The sequence below is a fragment of the Chaetodon auriga genome, chromosome 18, assembly GCF_051107435.1.
Source record: "Chaetodon auriga isolate fChaAug3 chromosome 18, fChaAug3.hap1, whole genome shotgun sequence".
Lineage (NCBI taxonomy): Eukaryota > Metazoa > Chordata > Actinopteri > Chaetodontiformes > Chaetodontidae > Chaetodon > Chaetodon auriga.
The window spans coordinates 17,807,379-17,831,077 of record NC_135091.1 but is presented as its reverse complement, the minus strand read 5'-3'; the positions used below and the strand labels follow the sequence as shown (position 1 = coordinate 17,831,077).

General features: G+C 43.2%; 1 protein-coding gene across 1 annotated transcript; it reads left to right on the top strand.

Moving 5' to 3' along the window:
- Positions 1-342: 342 nt before the first annotated feature.
- Positions 343-23,169, top strand: emilin1a (elastin microfibril interfacer 1a). The gene is made up of 12 exons (XM_076755497.1): positions 343-645; positions 11,858-11,974; positions 13,736-13,932; positions 14,585-14,684; positions 15,179-15,287; positions 15,380-15,553; positions 16,808-18,085; positions 19,079-19,493; positions 19,821-19,946; positions 20,130-20,147; positions 20,247-20,381; positions 21,460-23,169. The coding sequence occupies exons 1-12, from the start codon at positions 530-532 to the stop codon at positions 21,777-21,779; spliced, it is 3,105 nt and encodes a 1,034-aa protein (XP_076611612.1). The 5' UTR covers positions 343-529; the 3' UTR covers positions 21,780-23,169.
- Positions 23,170-23,699: the final 530 nt, after the last annotated feature.

Sequence of the window (23,699 nt, the reverse complement as noted above, 5' to 3'; positions counted from 1 at the left end):
GTTGAAAGTCTTCTGGAGTTTCCCTCCTTCTCTTGGACCATCCTCTTTGTTATTTGTTGTAAAGTTGCTTTGGCAGAGCCAGAAATGACCTGACAATGGCCAGGAAGCATGCTCAGTGGAATGGAGCTGAAATGAGCTGAGCTGAACTGAGTCTTTAAGAGAAACAGAAGAGGTGAGGGTAGAGGGAAGGAGAGGGACACACACACACACACACACACACACACACACACACACACAGAGAGAGAGAGAGAGAGAGAGAGAGAGAGAGAGAGCCCCTGAGCGGGCATGAGTGCTGTTGGAGCTCTGACAGGAAACTTTCCTCTTGTTGCTGCTCTCTGCAGCAGCAGTCAGACTCTGAAATGCACTTGACTGGACCGAGCGGAGCGTCTCACCCTGTCCCCCAGCCATGGCTCTCCATCATCCCCTCCGGACAGCGCGCCAGTGAGGACGACAAGTAGTGCCCGGGAGACTTTTCGAGGATCAGCTTTGGGACTAAATGACATTTGTTTGTTTTTAACCCACGCTGGACATGAGGATGGAGACGGTGTTTTACCTGCTTGCCTTCGCGTTGGCCCGGGTTTGTTGGGGTCTTGGGTATTCGGAGTCCAGTATTCAGGCGGGACAGAGAGCGGCCAGCCGACACAGGTAGGATCAACACGTGTGGAACTGTTATGAGCGGCGGCGCGTTCACTTTTAGCCGTGTTTTTACCAGAACAAGAGCATCGGAAGAAATGTTTATTTATGAAGAATTATGATTGGTGATGAGGGACCCCCTCGCTGCTCCTGTCACGTGGTTCCCAAAGTGCGGACCCTCTGGGGAAACAGCAATTAATTAATTTATAAAGTGATTGCACGATCCAGCTACACACGTGAGGATTTGCTGTTTTTCCTCAGTTTTTAGATAACTATAATTGTGTTATCTTGTTTTGGACGTTAGTCTGATAGAAAATGATATTAAAGACGTCTGTTGTTCTGGGAAAATTGACGGCGTGAATGAAAATAATCTTTAGTTGCAGCCTTAATGTGTTAAACTACTAAGAGTGATATTATCAGCACCTACAAAATCTGAATGGGTCCAAATATGTAGCAGTAATATTATCATATCCTGAATGAACGTCTTTGTGTCCATAATGTAAAAATATCACTGATATCAGAGGAAATATTTTGTTGGTGATTACGTCCATTACTTATCACGGGGCCCCCTCCTTGAACTGGGGGGTGATGGGTGGGTCGATGGCTGTCTGTGATGATTCAGGGGGCCCAGAGCTAGACAGGGCTTACAGGGATTATAGATATTTACTGTTTCAGGGCCCCAAGTGAAACATTTTCAGGGGGCCTAGAATTCTAGCAGCACCCCCCAGCTTCAGCCTTGTCAGAGGGAAATTTATCATTGTGGCAAACAGCATCTTCCAGTCAAGTAAAGGTGAATGGCTCTGCGGGCGGGTGACAAGTTGCAGGGATACTGAACTTGAACTCATAGTTATTAATCCAGGCGACTGATAACATATAATGTGGAGTTTTAAATTGAGTGACTCAGATTTAGGAGTCTTGAACTGCCATCTTGACCTCTTTTATGGGACAGTAAGGAAATCATTTAGATCTGAGTAACTGTTGATTAATAGTCGCTCATAAATCGGTGACGGCCGTTAGAGCCCCTGCTCATAAAGCTGTTAATATTGTCAGTGAGCCAACACATGTATATTTTTATTGTGCTGTTGCAGCCCCATAGTGTGTTACTAGCATGTAATTGAGCTTCTGCCTGAGGGCCCCATGTGTGGACGACCCCTTCACCTCAATGGACAGATGTGTGTGTGTATTTGTGTGTGTGTGTGACTTGTTTGTGTGCTTGAAAATGAATGAATGAGGAAGTTTTGGTAAACTGAATGACTGATAATGTATGTGTGTGCACGTGTGTGAATAAAAGGGGTCACAACAGAGTGAATGAATGACAGAGCCTCTCACATGTGGTATATGTCTGCCCGCATGTGTTTGCACTTAGCGTGTGTGTATGTGAGTATGCAAGGCAGGCCAAGCTTCTGGGAGCTGAGCTCCTGCAATATGAGCTTCTATCAGGTTTCTCTCCACATCAGAGCCCAGTGTGCTGCTGCTGCTGCTGCTGCTGCTTTGGCTGCCTGAGTCATGAGATGACGACGGTTGGCCTCTTTGGTGTATGGTGAAGCTGAACTGTTAGCTAAAGGAAGTGAGCGATAAGAAGTCAAGAGGAGGCACGGTAGAGAATAGAAGAAGGAAAAACACACAGTATCTGAATGAGAGAGGGCTAGATTAGTGAGAGGAAGATAAGGAAAAAAGAACAACGATGGGGAAAACTGGCAAGACAGTAAAAGCAAGAGAAGATCTGGAGAGGAGAGGGAACCCGAGCAGGCGTGACAAGAGAGGATGAAAGAGTGAGAAAAGATGGGGAGGAGCAGCACGACAAGAGAAAAGACAGGAGACTGGATCTTTAAATGCCTTCCCCCTGCTGAAACCAGTAGGCTATGAAGGAGTCGGCATGGCTGGCCTATGACATACACACACATACAAACCACACACGCACACACAAACACAAAGTGACGCAACTGGGAGAAGAATGCGCTGGCCCGTGGCAACGCGGTTTGCCCCTCTGACATCTGTTTGAACTCAATTGATCTGTTTTGACAGATGTGTGAAGTATTCCATAAGTGGTAAAGGCTGCTGAATGAACTGAAGACATCCAGCAGGGGCCTTACCGGCAGCTCAAGAGGACCCAGAGCTGTCCGACACATCTCCTGCCAAAATGTCAGAGCTGCACGTCATCCCGTCAGCTCCAGACAGTGACGGAGGAGAAGGGACGGGGCAGTGTGTTTGGGACTGGATGAAGGTTGACTGGTGATCTGCTTTGGCTCATGTATAGTGTGAAGGAGAAGACATTCGATCGCCACCGGAGGGGAGAAAGGAGTAGATACAGAGCATCTCTTTCTTTCTCATTAATCATACTTATTTCCCCTTCCACTTTTTTTCTGTACATTAGCAGGGGCCATAAATAAATCCACACACATTACGCTTAGTCAGTCACTGGAGTTCCAGATGTTGTGTTGACGTGGATTTTTATAGTTGTTTAAAATATAGGCTGTTTTTATGGCCTTCTGCCTTACACATTGGAACGGGAAAAACAGGAGAGCCAAGGAGGTGATTCAGGCCAGTCGTCAGAATAAAGTGTTGGCTTTCTATGTTTCTGCAAGCCATGGACACATTAAATATATATGTTTCATATGTATCATATCAACGTTTCTACGAGAGGCATCAAAGTGACATAGTTTACAGTCAGATGATCGCCAAGCAGCAGACTACTGTTTGAGCCATGTTTGTGGCCAGAAGACCAGCTATTTTAAACCAAAACATGACGAGCTTTTGTGCCTAAACCTAACCAGACCTAAACCACGCATTCATAACTGAAAACATTAAGAAATGTAGAGTTTGAACATAAAGAAACAGAAAAGTTTCAACATTTGCAGAAACACACAATGCCAACATTTATTCTGGTGAGTGGGTTTGGGTGATGAGCTCTGACAAACAGTATGTTGTTGGGCCATTAATGCAGTTGTGCATGTACACTATGTGGACATGCTCACATGATTTTGGCTAGGGCTTAGTTCAATGAGTGAATGCTATACGCTAAAGCATGTATTTGTATATAACAGAATGCTTCCAGCCTGTGGAAAGAGCTTAGAGAAGACCTGTTTCAGTGTGACAGTGCAACCGTGCTCAAAGCCAGGCCAAAAACAAATGGTTTTCCCACTCTGGTGTGGAGGTAGTTGACTGACTGACACAAACTCCTCACATCATCATCCAACACCTTTGTATGACTGTATCACCAAAAGTCAGGGTACACTAGCCTTTGTCGTACACTATGTATCAAAGTCCTGTACAGATAGGTCTCCTGAACTAGAAAACTTCAGTGACCCTGATAACACCATAACATTTGTTTCAGTAAGAATGTTAGAAATATAAAATCACCATGGTAGACAATCTTCTTACTGAGCTAAAAGCTTGGAAAAAACAACATCAGGGGCTTATAAAGTACTAAAAGACACAATTTATCCTGACGGAGAAAGGAGAAAAGTCTCTTCCACTGAAGACAGTCCAAACCATGTCAAATCAAAGATGCTGCAGGACTTTTGACTCTTTGCAATCAAGTCTCTCCAGACACTCACTGCTCCTCTCGTCTACTCTTTTTGCTGACTTTGGTAGATATTTCCCTCTCTCTGCCTACATCCAGTATGATCAATGGCACTTACCTCATGCCTTTTTTTTCTTTTTTCTTTTTTTGGTGGGGGGAATGTAGGAGGTCAGGAATTCATATACGCTAATGGTGATAGAGTATCTAAGGAATTACCCTTGAGAATCCAGCAGGGTTAAGCAATCTGTGAGCGAATAATTGTCCGTAATTAAGCTTCTTTTAATAATTGCTCTGGAGCAAGCTAATTGACCCCAATGGCTCCAGCGCAGCACAAGTAGACTGCTGGCGCACAGTCTGCTGTCGTGGAAGCTCAGACTTTAAGCTTTATTGCATGCAGAAACCTACTGTGGGTCACCTAACAATGCCTGTAAATTCGCTTTGTGTCCATCACAAGAAAAATAGTGGACCTTTATCTGCACTTCAGGACAGTGATTCAAATGTCAGCCGCATTTTTTGGCTCTATGGATGATAATGTCAGTCTGTCAGCCAGTTGGTTGGTTTGGCCACCCCTTCCACACTGAAATATCTCAACAACTACTGGAGGACCACCATGAAGTCGAAATGTGTGGTTTTTAGTGAAATGTCTCAACGACTGTTGGATGGATTGCCATGAAATGTACTATAGAAAATCATCCCCTTCTGGGTGAAATGTAATAGCTTTCATGATGCAGATTACAACCAACTAAATACATACGTTGTGAGCATGTTAGCATGCTGATGTTGGCATTGAACTCAAGTAGCTCAGTAAGTATAGCCTCAGGAGGTGTTAGCATGGCTGTAGACTCTTAGTCTTGTTTCTTAGCTTTCCACAAGACGCAGCTGTGGCAAAACTTTGAGAGCATTAGCACCCGTATTTCTCACAACTCGCTATAAGATGGTGCGAAAGCCTGGTCACTACAATCGCAATAGCACACCAAAATGTGTCACCAGGCAATTAGACTGTAATAGGATTGTCCTCTTCTTGACCAAACCTTGGAAAGTATCCAAACTCACTTCATCTGTGTGATTTTCTGCTTTCTGCTAATTAGGGCAGTGAATAAATCTCATTATATATGGTAATGAAAATGTGGGAAAAGGGATCCTGTTCAGGCACAGCCATTGTGCCCTGTTTGCCATAGTTCCAAAGCATGCATTTCATTTGGAAGCTTTCTTAACTTGTTTAAATAAGGAGCACTATTAGACATTTGGATCCCTTCCCAATACTCACCCTGTCCTGCCACATGTGAACAACAGTAAACCTCCTCTGAACTTACTGGTTTGTACTTTAGAGCGACTAATAAAGCTTTACCTGCATAAATAGCCTGTGCTATTTTGAGCAGCTGTGATTTTAAGGCTTTGGGGGAGACTTGTGTTTCAAATGCACAGGCCTCCATAAATGGTTAAAATTCAAGTGAGCCACAAAAAACCCTGCAGACGTCGGAGCCCTGACGTATCTGGGCAATAATGCTAAAGCAAATGGCAGTATCGTGGACATTCAATGTATATCATTGTGACCGCCAGGCTAAACAATCAGAGAGAAGTTTACACAGTCACACTGTCCACCGAGAAAATGGCGTGTGTGAGCGAGTAAAGCTGCATTTTAAGACAGCGCAGAGAGCCCGGAAGAATGCGCGTGTCTGCCTTTGTGTGTGTTAGTCTGTCGTTGTGCGATCGCTCAAGCGTGAGTGAGTGCACTCGAGTGTGCGTGTTGTCGTCTGTGACAGTCTGTGTGCTTTTGGGTGTGTGTACAGGGGTATACCTTTACAAGGATGTTGGAGGGGTGCTTGACCTTTGGGTCACAGTTCAAACAGTGAGACACACCCCCTTCCATCCTGCCATTCAGGCTGCTGTCGAAACCTTCCCTTGAAGCTAAATGATAGATCCCTCAACAATAGATGCCGCCAAGTGATTTCTTTGTTTAAGTATTAAACCTTAGCCCCCCCTTTATTCTTTCTTTCATTCTGTCTTGCACCTATTTACTCACCATGTTTTGTCACTGGCTATTACCCACAATTCTTCTCTGCTGGGCTCATGCAGAGACACTGTTGAATAAAATGAACCTGGTATGTGTGGGTTGAGATGTCAGACCGCAACTTCCTGCCTGACTATGAAGTGTCTGTCTGCTGTTTTATAAGGTGGGGAAATTTATTGGGAAATAAAGTGATGCTCAGACAGGTGCAAGAGTTCCACTCACGCTGAGTAATGGCCCAATAAATAAAAATAAGACGTGTACAATGGAAGTTTCACTGCTTGGTGCCCAGCAGAGAAGTAATGAAAACGTTCTTTGTATGTATGTGTTGGTAGGTGAAGGACAAAGTGTATGTGTATTCATTAACATGCATGTAAGTGTGTTTAGGCTTGTTTCCTGTGCTTGTTTGCGCATCTGTCTGGGTGCACTTTATCATCATTTTTACATGGTAGGAAATGCATTCAACTCAGTACTTAGGTCTCAAAGACATACACACAGTGAATTTAGGTCCAAAACACTGAATGTAAATATTAATGTGTTCACAATTTCTGAGAGGTGTTGATTACATCTCAACAGAGTTCAAGTTGAATCAACACCTTTCTGAAACAGATTCAACAAAACCTCAACATTATAACTTTCATGCAGGTAAGATTCAAGTTGGGACAGGAGCATCTAAAGACTGGGAAAGTTGTGGAATGCTCCAAAAACACCTGTTTGGAACATTCTACAGGTAAACAGGTGATAGTATCATGATTGGGGCATCCTGGAAAGGCTCAGTCGTTCACAAGGAAGGATGGAGCGAGGTTCACCACTTTGTGAACACATGATTGATGTCTTCCCACTTGTAAAACTACAACATGGTGTTAGACAACCCTTTTGATACAAATTGTTTGGGTTTACAAGAGAGAAGGCATTAAGAAGGAGGACTAACCGGCTGGTTTGTCAGTCCATGTCTGGTTAACTTTCCCTCCTGTGATAAAGAGCAGCACACATCTGCTTCCGCAAGTTCTGTAAGGTTAACATGAGACGGTCCCAAATGGGGCTAAACATCACTCCAAAATTCAGCCTGGTGTTTTTGGCATATTTAGAAACTTGGCATCTTCACTTGAATTTCAAATAAAGTTCTGCAGGTTTTAATGATGTTTGGTTGCACAGCAGGAGTCTGAAATGAGCAGTCCATGAGTGAGTCAGTGAGGTTCAAAGGCTTAAAAAACTTTAAAGAAAGCATTGTACGTTGTAGTTTTACATTTCTGTCTTTATCTGCAGCTGTCTGATACACATTCTACAAATACATATTGTGGTTAGAAACACGCAGTAATATGTGCAGGAACTGGACTGTTTATGTGCAGTGTTTTCCTGTGGTGCTGATATAGTAAAGGAAACAGGGAGATTAGCTACTGAATGTGCCGTGGAAGGGAGAAAAACACACACACACGAACACACACACTCTCAGATTTCTATTAAGGTTTGATTTTGAACTGTAATTTTCATGTTTAATTGGCATCAGTGTATAAAGGTGTATGGTTTTATGTTTAAGTGAAGTGTGTGTCTGCTTGTGTGAGTCTCTTGTGAATGCATGAATGTGTTTTGTACTGCGTTCTTTCTTTTAAATGTTGTGTGTGCGCTTGTAATTGTATTTTACACTTATTGAAAAGATGCCAAGTCGGGTTAGTGGACTTTCATCCGAGCAAATTCTCTGCTGCCATTTGGATTAATGAGATTTTATTGGATTACTGTTTGGAATGCTTAACATCACGCCAGTTAGACAGAGGGACAGAGGGAGGCCACAGGGTTTGGAGCAGAAATGTTCTGAAGGTGTCACCCCCCTGGTGCAACACAAGGCGTCCAGGGAGGCACACATAAACAAACTCACTGTAGGCTCTTTTGTGAAGGGCGTACGCCTACCCGCAAGCACACACACACACCCACAGACACACTCTTTCAAAACTAACACTTAGTCATCCTCCTGCAAATATAAAGGCTCCTCTTATGTATTTCAGCGGAGTGAGAAGCCCATGATGGAAAGATGGAAAATGAACCAGCAGGGAGGGCGGCATGTACACTAAGTGGGTGTCTGGAGGCTGCAGAGATGGAGGAGTTGTATGCATCTGTGTCTGCCCAGTAGTGAAAAAAGAGAGATGGTTAGGTTTATTTATATGTGACACAGTGCCTGTGCTCCATCAGCGGAGATAGGGTGTGAACGTTGCCAACTTTATGCTTTATCTGCTGTGTCTGTGACCCCGAGAGTTAGTAAGTCATGATAATAGATCGGCAGAGCTGCCCCACTCAATCACAGTGACAAAAAACCCCCCACAAAAAACAGCGTAGCTACAGGGGGAAGAGGCGGAGTTGTTTTGATTTTTCACCGCTGTCTTATTTTACATGTTCCTGATCCCTTCTGTGTTGGTCCAACTCCTGATGGAGACGTTAGATTCCCGTTTCTCAAAATCTTTGGGTCCAACATACACAGTGAAGCATAACAAACCGCAGATCAAGATAACCCAGCAAACCCGCACAGGGTATAATGCAATAAGGATCACTGCGATGAACCGCAAGACTCTGGAAAGACATGAGGGGAGAGACAGCTGTGTTTGGAAGCACTGACGTTGGCTGATTTCAGATGTGAGGCTGTGAAACACCAGCGCACCAAGCTCTGATAGAAACATTAAATAGAATACAAACCACAGACCAGCAAAGCACAATGTAATACAGTCCAATACTAAGCCAGAGGGAGGCCATGCGGAGCTCTGGGAAGACGCATAAATCTTTGCAAAGGGAGTTACAGAACTGCTGGATACTGCTGGACGCTGGTTGTTTGCAGCCAAATGACATTTACCTATGCTCGATTTGATATGACTCCAGGCTCGGCTGAATCCCTCCAAATTTCATGTTTATTTCAAATCAGCTCAGAGCAATACTGTGCATGCTGTGAGTATAGAGTTTCAGGAAGGGATTTTAACTCTTTAAAATGTGAACATCTACCAGCCAATGACAGGCAAATGTTCAGTCACTCAATAGTAAATTGTTATTTTGTGATACTGTTTCAATATTTTTCTAATATCCCACCCTGTGTGTGGACATTGTTGATAGGAGACAGACAGACTGTGTGTTGTTATTGGCTGTAATAAGCTCAAAAAGGAAACACAATCTAAATAGTACAGTATTGCAATTTACTCCTTTGCCACCTCGACAGAAAGTACCAGACTCCCTTAAGAAAGCTTTGAGTTTTTTGGAGTTAGGGGAAACTTTCTATACGTTGTGAAACGATGTCAAACAAGCTACGTCAAGTTCTCAAGCATTTGTCCCCTCTTGTCGGCAAAGTAATACATGATGTTATTCCTTTGTTTGTGTAAAAATTTGTCTCCCGGCATGTTGCTGTGATGGCCTGTGGGCTCCTCTGCTTCTAAAGTATGTTTTAACGTTACCTGCCAAGATACGCAGCAGATATTTGTGAGCACGCTATTTCAACTGATGTTTTTTGAAAGGATCCAATTTTCAATGAGGGTAAGATTGTCACATCTGACAAAAACAGTAACTGCAGTTTGATCTTTTGTTGCGCAGGGATAAAGTCCCCACACTCCCTTAAGAAACTGTGGAGTTTTGTGAGTTGTAGAGGCAGGGGAGACTTTAGCAACTTTGTGAAACACTGCCTATGACAAATCCTGAAATATGTGCCTGCTTGTATAAATTCGGCACTTACTTGAATGCTGACTTCTGCTCTCTGTCTTTGTTTTCTTCATTCATCATTCATTCATTTGGTAGTGCCAGAGGAATACTTTCTCATTTGCATCATATCTTACTTTAGCAGCATAATGATTGATTGGACCTTTGCTGCAGCACTTGTGCCAATTAAACCCACCCACGTCCATTGAAATAGGGCCCCCCTGTGTCAGGCTTGACATGATTTGTCCATTGCAGAAGTGCCCCCCTGTGCTGGGTCTGTGGGGGTCTATTTGTGCAGTCAGCATATCAGGCAAGCAGGCCCTGATTGGGGTAGAGGCAGAAATCACTGAGGCAAACAAATTCTGTAAAACCAAAGCTAACTGTGTGGCTAAACCAAGATCGACCAACCCTTTGAATGTCCCTCGTAATTCCTGAGACAAACCTTTACAGGAGAGTCTGACAGTTTATTAGTCCTGTTCACTTTCCCACGTACAGTAGCAACAGGAACAGGAGGTCATGAGGGGCAGGGGAGGATCGAAACATGATAAACTCTTTCTGTCAGTCGGACAGGCTGTGGAATGAAGGGGAGGATCAGGGTCTCGGGGGAACAGGGCAGAGGTGTAGTCACACAGGGGAGATCGAGAAAAAAAAAAACAAGTGGAAAGGACGAGAGGGGAGGACGAGATAATAAGCAGAGATGTACAGGGAGAAATGCAGGTGGACAGGGATGAAGTGAAAGTGACAGCAAGGGTGAGAAAAACAGTGAGATGGGAAGAAACTGATCCACACAGACAAGGAGAGCCTGAGAATGAAAATAGAATGAGTTCCACGGGAGACGAGTGACAGAGAAAGAGACATAGAGAGACAGACATGAAGACGGACAAAGAGGAGAAAGCTGCTGATTGAATCTCCAGCATGAAGGAACTCCTTGTACGCTCCAACTTTTATCTCTAAAGCCTTCAGAGTTCTGCTCAGATGAATCTGAGAGCGACACTAATTGGCCCTAATAACCACCGGGGAAACGGCATTGGATGGGGGATTCTGGGTAATATGACAACGATGATAGAAAGGACTGAAGGACGTCTGTGTTGTAAATCTCTCCGCAGTTGTTATTAAGAGATATCTGAGGGTCAAGGGCGGTCAGAGGGACGAGGACAAACCGGGCAGCATGTAGACTGAGGAAGTGTGTGCGTGTTACTAATTCTGTCCCTTTGAGTTTTACAACATGTTTATATGGGCATTTTTGTTATGTTGCTCATAATGACAAACTCACCACGATTTCAGGCACAACAGGCAGCTGTTTTTAAATGAGTATTATACTAAGACGGTCGAAAGCACGTGAATCTGAGCTATAACACACGTGTTTGATATCAATCTTCTGCTCTCACTCTTGAACGGAAAGCAAATAAGCATGTTTCCCAACATGCTGAAGTATTCCTTTATCCCAGCGGCCAATCCCAGACACACTCTTATTATTTCATTTCATGTAAAGCATCTCAAATGTTTGAAGATTAACATGGAATTATACACATCTGAGAGGCAAGACATTTTATTCTCACTGTCATGTTATTTTTGAAATGAATGTAACCAATTAGACATGGCTATGCGGCATAAACACTGGTGTGTGTGTGTGTGTGTGTGTGTGTGTGTGTGTGTGTGTGTGTGTGTGTGTGCGTCTTTGTGTGGTTTGGGGAGGCATACAATGGTCACCATTGTTGCAATCATGCAGTTATCCTGAACTGATCTGACATTTGCACCACCATTCTCTTGAATGTTGTACAGAATAATAATCAGCGAGGGGTTTGAGATATTATCTTGAACCTCCCTGTGGAGCCTCACAGTCAACAAGTGACCACAGTTTTCATTATTATTTTTACTTTTTGCCTGGAAACAAAGAGCAGCGGCGGAGTGAGTAGGAGGGCTGCTGTGTCTGTGTCAGCACCTGACTAAACTGACGGTAAACTGGCAGTCATCACACAGTTATTCATTTGTCATTTCCTTTTTGCCTGCTTGCGTGTGTGATTCCACAGGAACTGGTGTGCTTATGTGGTGACACGCACTGTTAGCTGTGTGATGGAGGATGGGGTGGAGACGTACATCAAACCAGACTATCAACGCTGTACCTGGGGCCAGTGTCCCAGAGTTGCGTGAGTATTTTTTACTGTCTTCTTTCGTATTTCATGTCTCGTCCGGTTCTTCCTCTCTGGAGCTGGAATCTGATCTGTATTCAGCCTTGCTCCTCCAGCTTTCTGCCCTCAGTCCTACAGAAGTCTGTATCCTCTATTCATCCGTGTTCTCCCCCTGTTTCCTGTCTGTGGATACTGAATTCACTCAGCTGTTTTCATTTTCTGTCCGTCCTCTCTCAGGAGAGTCTGCTCAGGAAGGTGTCTGGTTGTGTCTGGGCTTCTGCTGCAGAACATCGCTACAGACATAATTACAGCTCAGTATTTGGCTGATCGAGTCCAGTAATGACGTACTAGTCTCAAACTCACACGTACCACTGTGGTAGAGCTCCAGTAAGCCTGGAGCTAAGCCTGTAACAGATTTGGGGATATCCAATATTACAAGCATTGCAGCAAATTTACTATAGATGTGATTGGTTGAATGAGTTTTCCAAATGTGGATGTTATGCTAGCAAGGCAGCATTAATCAAGTGCTCCTTTTTCCCCCTTTGAAGTTTTCGCCATGTTGTTCGACCCTGGCTTGGCTGCTTGATCCCCATGCTTGCCAGGGGCCTTGGCCTAAACCTGGGCTATGCTAAGAATGAAGCCAACAGAGGTTCCAGGCACCACAGTCTAGTCTCCTGCCCTGTAAAAAAAAAAAAAAAAACCCTCCTTCTTACTGTCTCTTTTCCTTTTTATGACTCTCCTCCTTTCTAGCTCGTTCTCTAGCTCTACCAACTCCTCCTCCATGCCCTGTTTTTGTTTTTCCTCTGAGAGTACGTCGGATCCCTTTTTCTCACGCTCTCAGAGCAGGGAGCTGGAAGATGAAATCTTTTCTATGGCACAGAAAAGGCTCTGGGATACCTACAGTGATGTTTGCGGGTTGGCGTAAAGGAGAGCAACGTGCTGAACTTTCATAGTCAGGGCTTGTTAATGTGCCTGTGACGCTGCCATAAATCTTTATTGAGACTTCCGGCCAATTCTGGTCTATTTATTGCATCGTTACTGTAACAGGGAGTCGCTTCACTCTCAGAACTAAATCACACATTAATGATACAACTACAGAAGAGCTATCCAAATAAAACATTCTTGTTTTTTTCAGATTGCTCTGTGAATAACAAATGAAGATTTAGTGCTCGCTGAATGCAGCTGATTTCTTCTGGAAAATGGGACAAGAATAACATTTAAAGTTTACAAAGCACTCCTAATCCCATCCATCATCAGTAAATGATTTGCAGATATTTCCAGACATCGAATGACTCAGTGTACATTAATTTTAACAGTGCACAGTGGTGGTATTCAGCACGGGGGTCAGGGGCCGCTATAGGTCCTTGACTTGATCGCTGTACCAATTTGAAATCTCAAGCCTAAAGGATCTGCAGACATACTATGCTGTGAGGCTGTGCTTACTGTACGCACAGCAGTGCTTTGAGCTGAATGCAGACATCAGCATGCTAATATGCTCAAAACGGCAATGCTAACACAGTCATATTCATCCTGTGGCAACCATGACTGTAGGAAATGTCATGGCAATCCATCCAATAGTTACTGAGATATAACACGATGGCTAAAAATTATCATGAGTCTATCTTTAGAAAAACAGATCAAGTCTTAGTCGTGTCTCCTTAGTGTTAAATCTTAAGCCAAGTCTCAGTTTTTAAGTGGAGAAAATCAGGTCTTATCAAGCCAGAACAAAATAAAAATCCAAATGACATTTTGTATGTGAAATTTCCATTTCATCCTCAGCTACCGGACATACAGGAGGCCAAGGTATAAGGTGGCTTACAAGATGGTGACAGAAATGGAGTGGAAGTGTTGCCATGGTTACTCGGGGGAGGACTGTCACGATGGGCCAAGGGTGACCACTGACACTCAGGTCAATGGAGGGCGACCCCGCGTGACGCAGACGGGCTACAACACCGGCAACGGACAGAGAGGAGAAGGTAGAGATGGGAAGGAAATCCAGACTGCTTTGACTGGAAATACGTTTCTTTTATGTCATCAGGAATTTATCCATTTTGTAAAATAACATCAAAACTGTAACATGCTCAAGATGTTGATATTTTCTTACGTGTATCTTGTCAGTATTTATACCTCAAGAATGAATGAGTGACTGCTTCTGACAAAATGATTTCAACAGATCTAAGATGATACATAACTGTCGAGTTATGTGGTGTGTTGACTTCATTTACAGCCCCTGAGAATTTGGTTTCAACTGTTAAATATTCATGACTAGATAAGCGGCAATCAGAGTTAAAGTTTGGGAAGAAAAACCGTTGAACACTCAGGAACTAGCTAATCAGCTTTATCAGGACTGTGCGGATCTGGTTTCATCGGCACTTGGTGGACTGGGAACATAAGTGAACAACCCCCTCACCTGTCATCACATTTTCATTCAAATGTTGCTAAACTGATTGATGCACAAAAAAAAACATGAGTGCAAATGAGTCCGTTCCCATGTTGGATGGTTTTCCACTGAGGAAAGTGTAGACAGACACACAAATACAGAAATGTTTTCATTTCTCAAGCATTAAATATAAAATCTGAGACTTAAACTCTTTCATATTGGCTGTTAATCCTTTTCTCTGGTGACAGGTGACACTGAGAAGATCAAACAGCTGGAGGAAACCATCCGTGGTCTGACCAAAGACCTCCACAACATGCAGACGACCATTCATGGCATAAACCAGAGGCTGTACGTGTTGTTTTCGATATGTCGTGTACATGTTTTATTTCATGGAGGGCATTCACCTGCACACCCAAATCCTGTTTATGGTCGGGAAACTCAGACTCGCTAGTTTTTGTTTACTCACATCTCCCAGAACACCTAATATACAGCACACTGTATATCATTTCGTGTTTATTGTAGTTTATTTCAGCAAGTCCGTTATTTGAGAGAGTATATGCTTGTTTATTAATGCATATAGAGAGATTTGTGTAGGGTAGGAAGATATAAACAGTCAAGCCTCAACAAGAAGTTAATAGGATGCTTCATAAATTCACTGAATATGTCCAATATGTTTGACTTAAACTGCACATGCAGAATTGATGAAAATTAGACTAAATCTCTTCTATCCTCCCATCCTCTCCACACACTACTTTGATGTCATATATTATTGAACACATGCTTCTTTTTTATGAGACATGTTAGCCAAAACTTGAGGAAATCTCAACTCTCCTTCTGTGTAGGCCTGGTCTGAATGGGGCCATTGTCCCTGCTGACTCAGCTCAGCCACACATGAAGGAAACCATCAATAGCATCCAGACCAAGCTGGACCATCTCTACAACAGGACCCAGGTAAACAGCACCTCTCTTTTCACAGTCTTTATATTTAGGATTTAAATGTAAGGATATACCATTTTACTTTATGGTGCCATTTGCTTGTTCAGGTCCACGACCAGACACTGCTCAACATCAACAACCACCTGGTGAACGGAGGGGGCAACGAACTGGATGGAGTGGTCAGAGGAGGGGGAACTGGAGGAAACCAGCTGAACAGTCTGAAGGAGGAGATACTGACAGAGCTGGAGAGAAGGGTGTCTCTGTCCTGCTCTGCCTGCCAGGTGAAGCTCAGCATGCAAAAAATCAGATCCGAGAACCTGAGACACAAAAATGACTCTTGCTTTGTTATGGCCATTTTGGGATGTCAATCTGTGTAATTTCTAGTTGTTTTCATAGCTGTGAAATGTCCATGTTTTTGCTTTGTGGTGTCTGCTGCCTAAAGCAATAAAATATATTTGCAGGCGGTGAGACAAGAAAAGAGCATTTCTGTGTAAGCCATTGCACTAAAAAAAATAGAATAAAACAAAAAAATACTGCAAAAAGAAAGAAAGAAACAAAGAACAATTAGAAAAGGAAAAATAGCAAGGCCAAAAACAGTTTCCAGGCAGGGTTTGGATTTAACATAAAACAAACAGTTTTATAAATCAAGGTTTTATTTATCATAGGCCTCAGGGCACAGACACATAAAATGGCTTTTTCTGCTACTTACCACCTCCCCACCCCCCCTCTGCTCCTCACAGTTGTTTTGCATATTTTTTAATTCTGTTGCTGCTGTTGGTTGAAAACTGTGTTTAAACTTCAGTATTCAGATCCATATAAGAGATGAGGAGAGGCTGTGTCAACCCTTTCTGCCCTTTCCAAATCTCCCTACCGTATCAGATACACACTGAAACTGTTCTCCACAAATATTTTACAAAGTACTTGAGCATGTTATAAAAAGTATTATGGGAAAGTATATTTTTCTAAGAAAACCTATCATATGGATTCTTAAAGCAGAGCATGTTTAACATAAACATACAGTACTTGTATTTCTTTTCATTCATTTGCTTTCACTTTGCTGTAGGTTTACTGTAGCCTCAGTATGCACTGTGCAGCTGTATTGTGTTGCAAGAAATATTATAAAAATAAGCATTTCTCTTGGAGAACTGGCAAGGATCAGGAGCAAAAATACAGGCTTACCTCTTAGATTTTTAAATGGGAATGTTAAAACCAGTAACTTGCAACAGAGGTCTGGTCTTGGGGCCCTCTGGCTCCTTGGGCCCAACTGTTCAGTAATCCAGCCATGTGTGCTATATAAGTGCTGTGCATAAGAAGCAAAACAACCTTACAGTTAAGATTAAATTGGCCTCTGATTTAGATTAGCCATTTGTTGGCACACATTGTAGGTGTACAGCTTACTCACTTGAGGCACACAGGGGTACTTTGAAAAAGCTTAAAGGGCATTGGTCATTTGCAAGAACCTTTGCATGAGATAGCTGACATCATAAAACAGAAGAAAAAATAAGCACACTTCTTTCAATGCCCATTTCTTTTAGGCTGGTGTGGAGGACCTGAGGCGCCAGCAGCAAGAGGACAGGGAGCGGATCCAAGCCCTGGAGAAGCTGATCAGTTCCATGGACCAGCACCTGAGGCAGAGCCTGGACGTCTCCCGCCGTGAGACTGAACGCTTCCAGGCCTGCTGCAACACAGTCACTGAGCTGGAGAAGAGGGTGTCTGACGTAGAGGTCCGTGTCACCTCCACAGCTAACAAGTGTGACACAATTAAAGGGCGGCTGGATAAGGAGCTAGCTGGAACAGGTGGCGGGAAGGGAAGAGTGACAGAGGACAGGCTGAATGGCAGACTGAGAGAATTGGAGAAGAGGGTGAATAACACAATGAGAAAGACGGAACAGAGGTGTACGAACACTGGGAACAACATGAAGGACAACGTCCAGAGAGACGTCACACAGCTGCGCAACATGGTCCTCGGTCGGCTGGATGACCACAGCTTTAGGATTGGCAAGATAGAGCTGGATGTGGCTGTTCTGGGAGATACGGTCACTGACCACAGCCGGCGTTTAAGTCAGGTGGAAAACATCACAATCTTCCTGGACAGAAGGCTAACATCAACCACAAACATGTGCAATGAGACCTGCGGGCCTAACGGTAAAGGCCAAAAGACTGAGGACACTGTGAAAACCTTACAGTGGAGAGTCGTGGCCAACCAAGACGAGATTAAGAAGTTTAACACCAGGTTAAATGATTTGTCTATGACAGGGGACTCGCTGATTGACAGAGTGATCAACCTAACGCACGATGTCAAAAAGATAAAAGATATGACAGGGGAGAATGGCGAGCATTTCAACCGGATTGTCACAGAGGTTGAAACACTGGGCCGTGATTTTGAGGACTGCTCTGTCTGCAGCAGCGTAGAGGAGGACTTGCGCTTGCTCGCCAACTCCACCAACAGCGGCCTCAGCAAGTGCCAGGCAGAGCTAACAGATCTGCGCAGAAAGGTTGACTCAGGAGAATCTGTCTGCTCTCAGGTGTGCTCCAACCTTCAGGAGGAGGTAGGGCGACTCAGAGAGGATGTGGAGGAGTGCACTGAGCAGTGTAGAGTCAACATAAATGACCTGAAGAAACGCCTGGATGGTCATAGTATCCATAATGGAAGATTAGGAGGGGATCTGAAGTCCATCCAAGGAGAGCTGGCTGGGGTCATGGGCACTTTTAACTCCATCAACAACACTCTGAAGGGCCTGGGAAGGACTGTTCAGATACACGGGGACACACTGACTGATCTGACCAACACCAAGGACAACATCCTCTCTGAGGTAAGATGATGTGGTGATGATACTGCTGCTGCAATTGCTTTGACAGGTATAATGTATGCTAAATACACCATCTTGGTTTAGCTAATAAGCTACTCAACACAAAGCACAGTTGATGCAGATGAGAATGTCATTAGTTTTGCAGGTATGTGGTCATAAGCCAAAGCACCTCACAAATGAAATTGACCTGGGTGTGGTGGAAAAAGTGAAAACTTCTTGGATCACCAAAGTTATCACAGTTCATCCTGAGGGTGATTTGGATGTCTCTACCAGATTTCACAGCAATCCATCCAATAGTTGTCGAGATATTTCAGTAACACCCAAAAATATCAAACTGTTGCTGCTGCTAGAGGAAGAATCAAGTTCACCAAAGTCAGGAGGATTCAGTAAAGGCTGATATATATTTTCAGTGTGGACCAAAGTGGTGGACCGATCAATTGCAGTGCATAGAGCCATTCTGTCTCTGTGGCTACAACAGCAAAAATTAGAGAAAATAACCAGAAACTGTCTACATAATATGATCTTGTGACCCCTCAGATTTGTCTTTTGACCTCTTTTTGGGTTCCGAACCCCATGTTGGGAAGCACTGTGCCCCACAGAATTAAACAGAAAAGATCCTGCTACTGTTTTGATTGTGACGATTGTAACTGTGCTGATGATCTGTTGTTTTATTAAACTGTATATACTGAAATCTAACTTTTCTTTATGGACTTTTAAAACAACATTATGTCAATCAAACATGGCTCATGCTTATCTTGGCAACAGTGTTTTCACATAATGTTATTATAGTTAGGAAAATATTTGGGCATATTACAAACATACAAGTCTTCTTGTCAGACATGGCCGTGATAATATGCTTACATTTTTGTGTGTATAAGATACCATAGGAAAATAGATTGGAGCAAAAATGGAAAGAAAGTATATTTATACTTGAAATTTGTCTAAAGAAACTCAAACAAAATACACACATTAACAAGTATTTATATTCTCTACAAGGTGGACAATTTGCAGAAGGAGCTAACAGAGCACGTCGATGACTCAAGGATTCGATTCGGCAGTCTGGGCAAAGAGATCCAAATCATAAGGAGCAACTATGTGACAGAAGTCGGGGAGTGCCGACGGTCCAGCGATGGCCTGGACCGAAGACTCTCCAAACTGGAGGGAGTGTGCGGACGCCTCGACTCCTTTTCAGACAGCCTGGAGAGGATCAAGGAGGGCCTGAACCGACATGTGTCTGGACTGTGGAGCTGCGTTAATGGACTCAACGTCACCGTACTGTCTCAAGGAGATCTTATCGACAACATCCAGAACGTCCAGCTGGAGAATGTCCACTCCAACATACACAGACTGAACTCTTCAGTGGTGGACTTGGTCAAGGAGTTCCACACTTTCATCGAGCAGGACTTCATGGGTGAGTCGCAGAGGATGGAGGGCATGGGATTTGACTTTTGGACAAGAGGCAGCACTCAGTGGAAGGGAGGCAAGGTCAGGGTGAAAAATAGACCAAAGAAAGAATCCAAGCTGTCATCATGAGAAACATTCACTTAAAGAGCCTCTGAAGTCTGCAATCTGTCTGAAAGAGCAGTTTTAGTAAACATGAGGCTGAACGGCACATCCTGAGTCACCCCAGGTTAAATGTCTTAGCATTCTTGGCTGACTGTGCAGGTTTTTAGAATTCTTCTAAGATGCTTTTCATGACGGTGTCTCCCACATGTCATGATATATTCTTCTTCACCAGGTCCACCTGGACTACCGGGCCTTCGTGGAGACAGAGGCGAGCGTGGACCTCAGGGTCCTGTGGGACCCCAAGGGAGGGTTGGGCTTCCAGGCAGAGAGGGCAAGCCGGGACCAGCTGGACCCCCAGGTAAAGATGACAAACTTTGTCTTGGAGTTATTTAATCACACGTAATTACTGTTTACAAGGCGTATCTTAGATCATTCTTTTCTTCACATCTAGATATGCTGCGATAACAATGAAAAATAAACAGCAAGAATGACATTGTTGGATGATTAACTCACTGTTTTTATCTTTCATCTTACTTCTCAGGTCTCAGAGGTGAACAGGGTATGTGTTGTTCTTACTAAGCTGCAGTTCAAAGCGCTCATTCCTCTTTGATCTGTGTTTCATGCTAACTCCTACTCTCCGTCTCTCCTCCACGGTCAGGTCTTGCAGGGTCCGATGCGCACGTGCCACGCCTTTCTTTCTCTGCTGCTCTTACTCGCCCGATGAGAAACGCAGGAACCATAGTGTTCAACGAGGTCTTTGTCAATGAAAATAATGCCTACAATCCCCGAACAGGTGAGCTCTAGATCGGCTGGAATTTGAACAAGTACCTGCCAAGATCAGGACTCTCTCGTTACACCGTTTCTTTTTTAAGATCACCTCGAGGAAAGGCAGACATTTTATGTGAATTTTAAGGGTCAGTTCGCTCACGTTTTGAGATTCCCCTCTGTGAAATTTCTGCCTACACCCAAATTCAGCGATGAATGGAATTTTGTTTGTGGTGGCACTGTAAAACAGTTTCCTGGTTATTCTAGATAGTCCACTTACTGCTGCTCCCTGTGAGCAGCTTTCATTTCAAGGAATTTCTTCCAAAGAAATAGTCCCCTTTTAAACTTTTGACAGTGAGGTTTGTACATTGTTTGTACATTGAGTAACAGACATATTGATTCTGCAGAAAGGCCTGATAACCAGCCAGACCTTCTATTTTTCCCTTTATTTGTTCAGCATGACATCGTGCTAATATTCGCTCATTTCTTGTCGGGAGGAGACGTTATTTTGTTTTGTTTCACCCTAACCAATGAGTAGTGAGTGATTTGTCCAACCTGCAACTTTTCAGTTGATATGGAGGCTGCTGTTGCTACTAACAGTTGCCTTCATTCATGTTTCTCGCTTGGTCATTTGCAACAATGTAGGAAGAGAGCGTCCCTATTCTTAGTCCTGCTTCTGATTGGTCAGTTGTTTCTTTAACTGGAGAAAACAGCCATCAATGAGCACAAGACCAGACTGAGCTAGACTATTTCATTGACGTGAGCACCACAATCAAAATTCCACTCACCTCCATTGTATTGTAGTGGTGCCAGAAATCTAGTGAAGAGTATCTCAAACCAATAGTTTATACATGGCTAGATACAACTGGAGGTAAGTAAGAAAATAAGCAGATTTTTTTAGGATCACTTGACCCTTTAAAGCAGCGTTATTTCTTTGCATTAACTTTTGAATGTGATCTGACAGGTATTATTTAATTGACCTCTAAAGTTCATGACTTATCAATCAAGAAATCTTTGTCAATTGCGAAATACGGAGGTCTGAGCTCTTCATTACATAGTAAAAACGCAATATTAAGTCTTCCTTGTAACCTGCTTCCATCCTCCAGGTTATTTCACAGCTCCAGTGAGTGGGAAGTACTTCTTCAGTGGCGTCCTTACTGGCCATAAAAACATGAAGATCGAGGCCGTGCTGTCCAAGTCCAACACAGGCGTGGCCCGGGTGGATTCAGCTGGGTATCAGCCTGAAGGCCTGGAGAAGCCCATGGCAGAGGCCAAGCACATCCCTGGAGCCCTGGCTGTCTTTAACATCATCTTGCCCATGGAGGTGGGCGACACAGTCTGCATCGACCTTGTCACCGGCAAACTGGCCTACTCGTCTGAACCGTTGACCATCTTCAGTGGGATGCTGCTGTATGAAACCATCTGATTGGACACAGTCTCACTGTAATTAGTCTCTGTGGGTGAAACTTTCAGCACGAGAGTATTTCATTTGTCTGCTGGACTGTAAGAGACAGAGCCGCTGGCTGAGCAGTCAAAGAGACTGAAATGACTGGACTGGATTCAGTCAGCAAGGAGAGAAATACATTATATTTTACTCTATGTCCGAAGAAGGAAGGAAAAAAATCCTTCACAACCACAGTCATGTTTTGTGTGTTTCACAGCTTTAAGGAAAACAATTTGAGCAAAGAGCCATTGTGTTTTTTATGCTATGATATGAAGCCACTGCAGGGTTATCTTATAATTCCATATTTCATGCCGTGCTATAAACTTGAATTCTTTACTGATTACGTTGAGTTAGCCTCCGGGTCTGACTAAGTTAATGAAAGGAGATTTGGTCAGACAATTGGGTTCTTTGGTTTTTGTATGTCATCCACCCACAGTATATCAAATGTTCAGAGTTTCTACTGTTGTTTCTTTTCTTCATGGTCAAAGTTTCAATTTGACCACAAGCAAATTCCCAGAAACACAACACTGAGTGCCAGTTGTCTTGGAAAAAATGCAGAGTGATGTAGGTGGAGGGGACACAGTCCAAACCACTATTCTTTAGAAGGAAATGCTCAAATGAAGTCACTGACAGTTCAGTCGGGAGACCACAGGATTTTCTAAATCATACAAAAGCAAAATAAAAAAGACCTTTTTAGGAAATTAGCTATGCCCAGAAACATGCAGGGAGATGGAGGATGACCAGGGGAAGAATAGGGATTTTTTTCTCTGTCCTAATAAGGACCATCTAAACTTGGTGAAAGATCAAGTATTTAAAGTTAAGAAGCTGTTACTATCAGTCTTACATTGGAATTCTTTGGAGAGCTAACAATAACAAATAATGAAGCTACACATACCCTTGTCTCTATGATACAAATCCCACCTCTTTTATGAACACACAGACTTCCTGCCTTTAGAAGTTTAATTGAAATGTCTGTTGGAGTAAATATGGGCATGATGTCAAGTTTGTAGATAATATTGAATGGATTTTAAAAGGAACATTGCGCATTTTCTGTGGAGACAATACAGCAGATTCGGTCACATACTGGATTATTTTTACATTATGGTGGAAACAATACATGAAGTAATACCAGCATATCAGGGTTTGCTCACAATGCATTCTTTTTTGTGTTTTTTTCCTCAGTGTTCAGTGTGGGAATTTAATTGTATATGTTTCTATGCATTATATAACCTTGACAGAATGTAAATATTTTTCATAAGTTTTGTCTGTATAAGATTTTTACGCGTTACCACTTCACCTTGCCAGGTACTGTATATGTTTTGTATGTTTTTGCAACATGTGTGCCTGAAATACAGATACCCAGTTTTACACAGCCGATGTACCGAATAGTCTCACTTTATCTGGATCTTGTTCCTTTATTAAATGAATGAGTATATGTTCCAGTTTTTACACACTGTTTAGCCTGCTCGGGACTTCACTTATTTAATCTGGCACTTTTTTGGCCTCCACAAATACACACAGCTGGACTGACATTATGTTTCTGGCTCTGTCTTATACCTCTCTTATCTCATTCTCTTGACTTCAGTTGGTTAACTTAAGCTGAAGACTTCAGAGAGAGTTGGAAAGCCATTTCTTGTACTGCACTTCAGTGACACCTTGTGTTCAGTATCATTGCCATCAAGGCTGTGATGTTGCTGCTGATGAACCACGAAGACTTGAAGAAGCCCCTTGAAGGAAGGAGTATCACTTGTCTTCCATTCTTTTTCGCATTCATTAGTTATCAGTGGGTATTACTGGTCTCTTTATAAGCCCCTCTGCACTCAATAGCTGCCATTCCACTGTCACTCACACAAACAAAACTATGTAAGTTGATCTATGCACTGGCGGTCAAGGGCAAAGAAC

What these genes read in the sequence shown, in the direction of transcription:
- emilin1a (XM_076755497.1), top strand. Translation starts at nt 530, where the DNA reads ATGAGGATGGAGACGGTGTTTTACCTGCTTGCCTTCGCGTTGGCCCGG. An exon ending in TGTCCTGCTCTGCCTGCCAG is followed by an intron (nt 15,554 to 16,807) that starts GTGAAGCTCAGC and finishes CATTTCTTTTAG; the next exon opens with GCTGGTGTGGAGGACCTGAG. An exon ending in TGCCTACAATCCCCGAACAG is followed by an intron (nt 20,382 to 21,459) that starts GTGAGCTCTAGA and finishes TCCATCCTCCAG; the next exon opens with GTTATTTCACAGCTCCAGTG.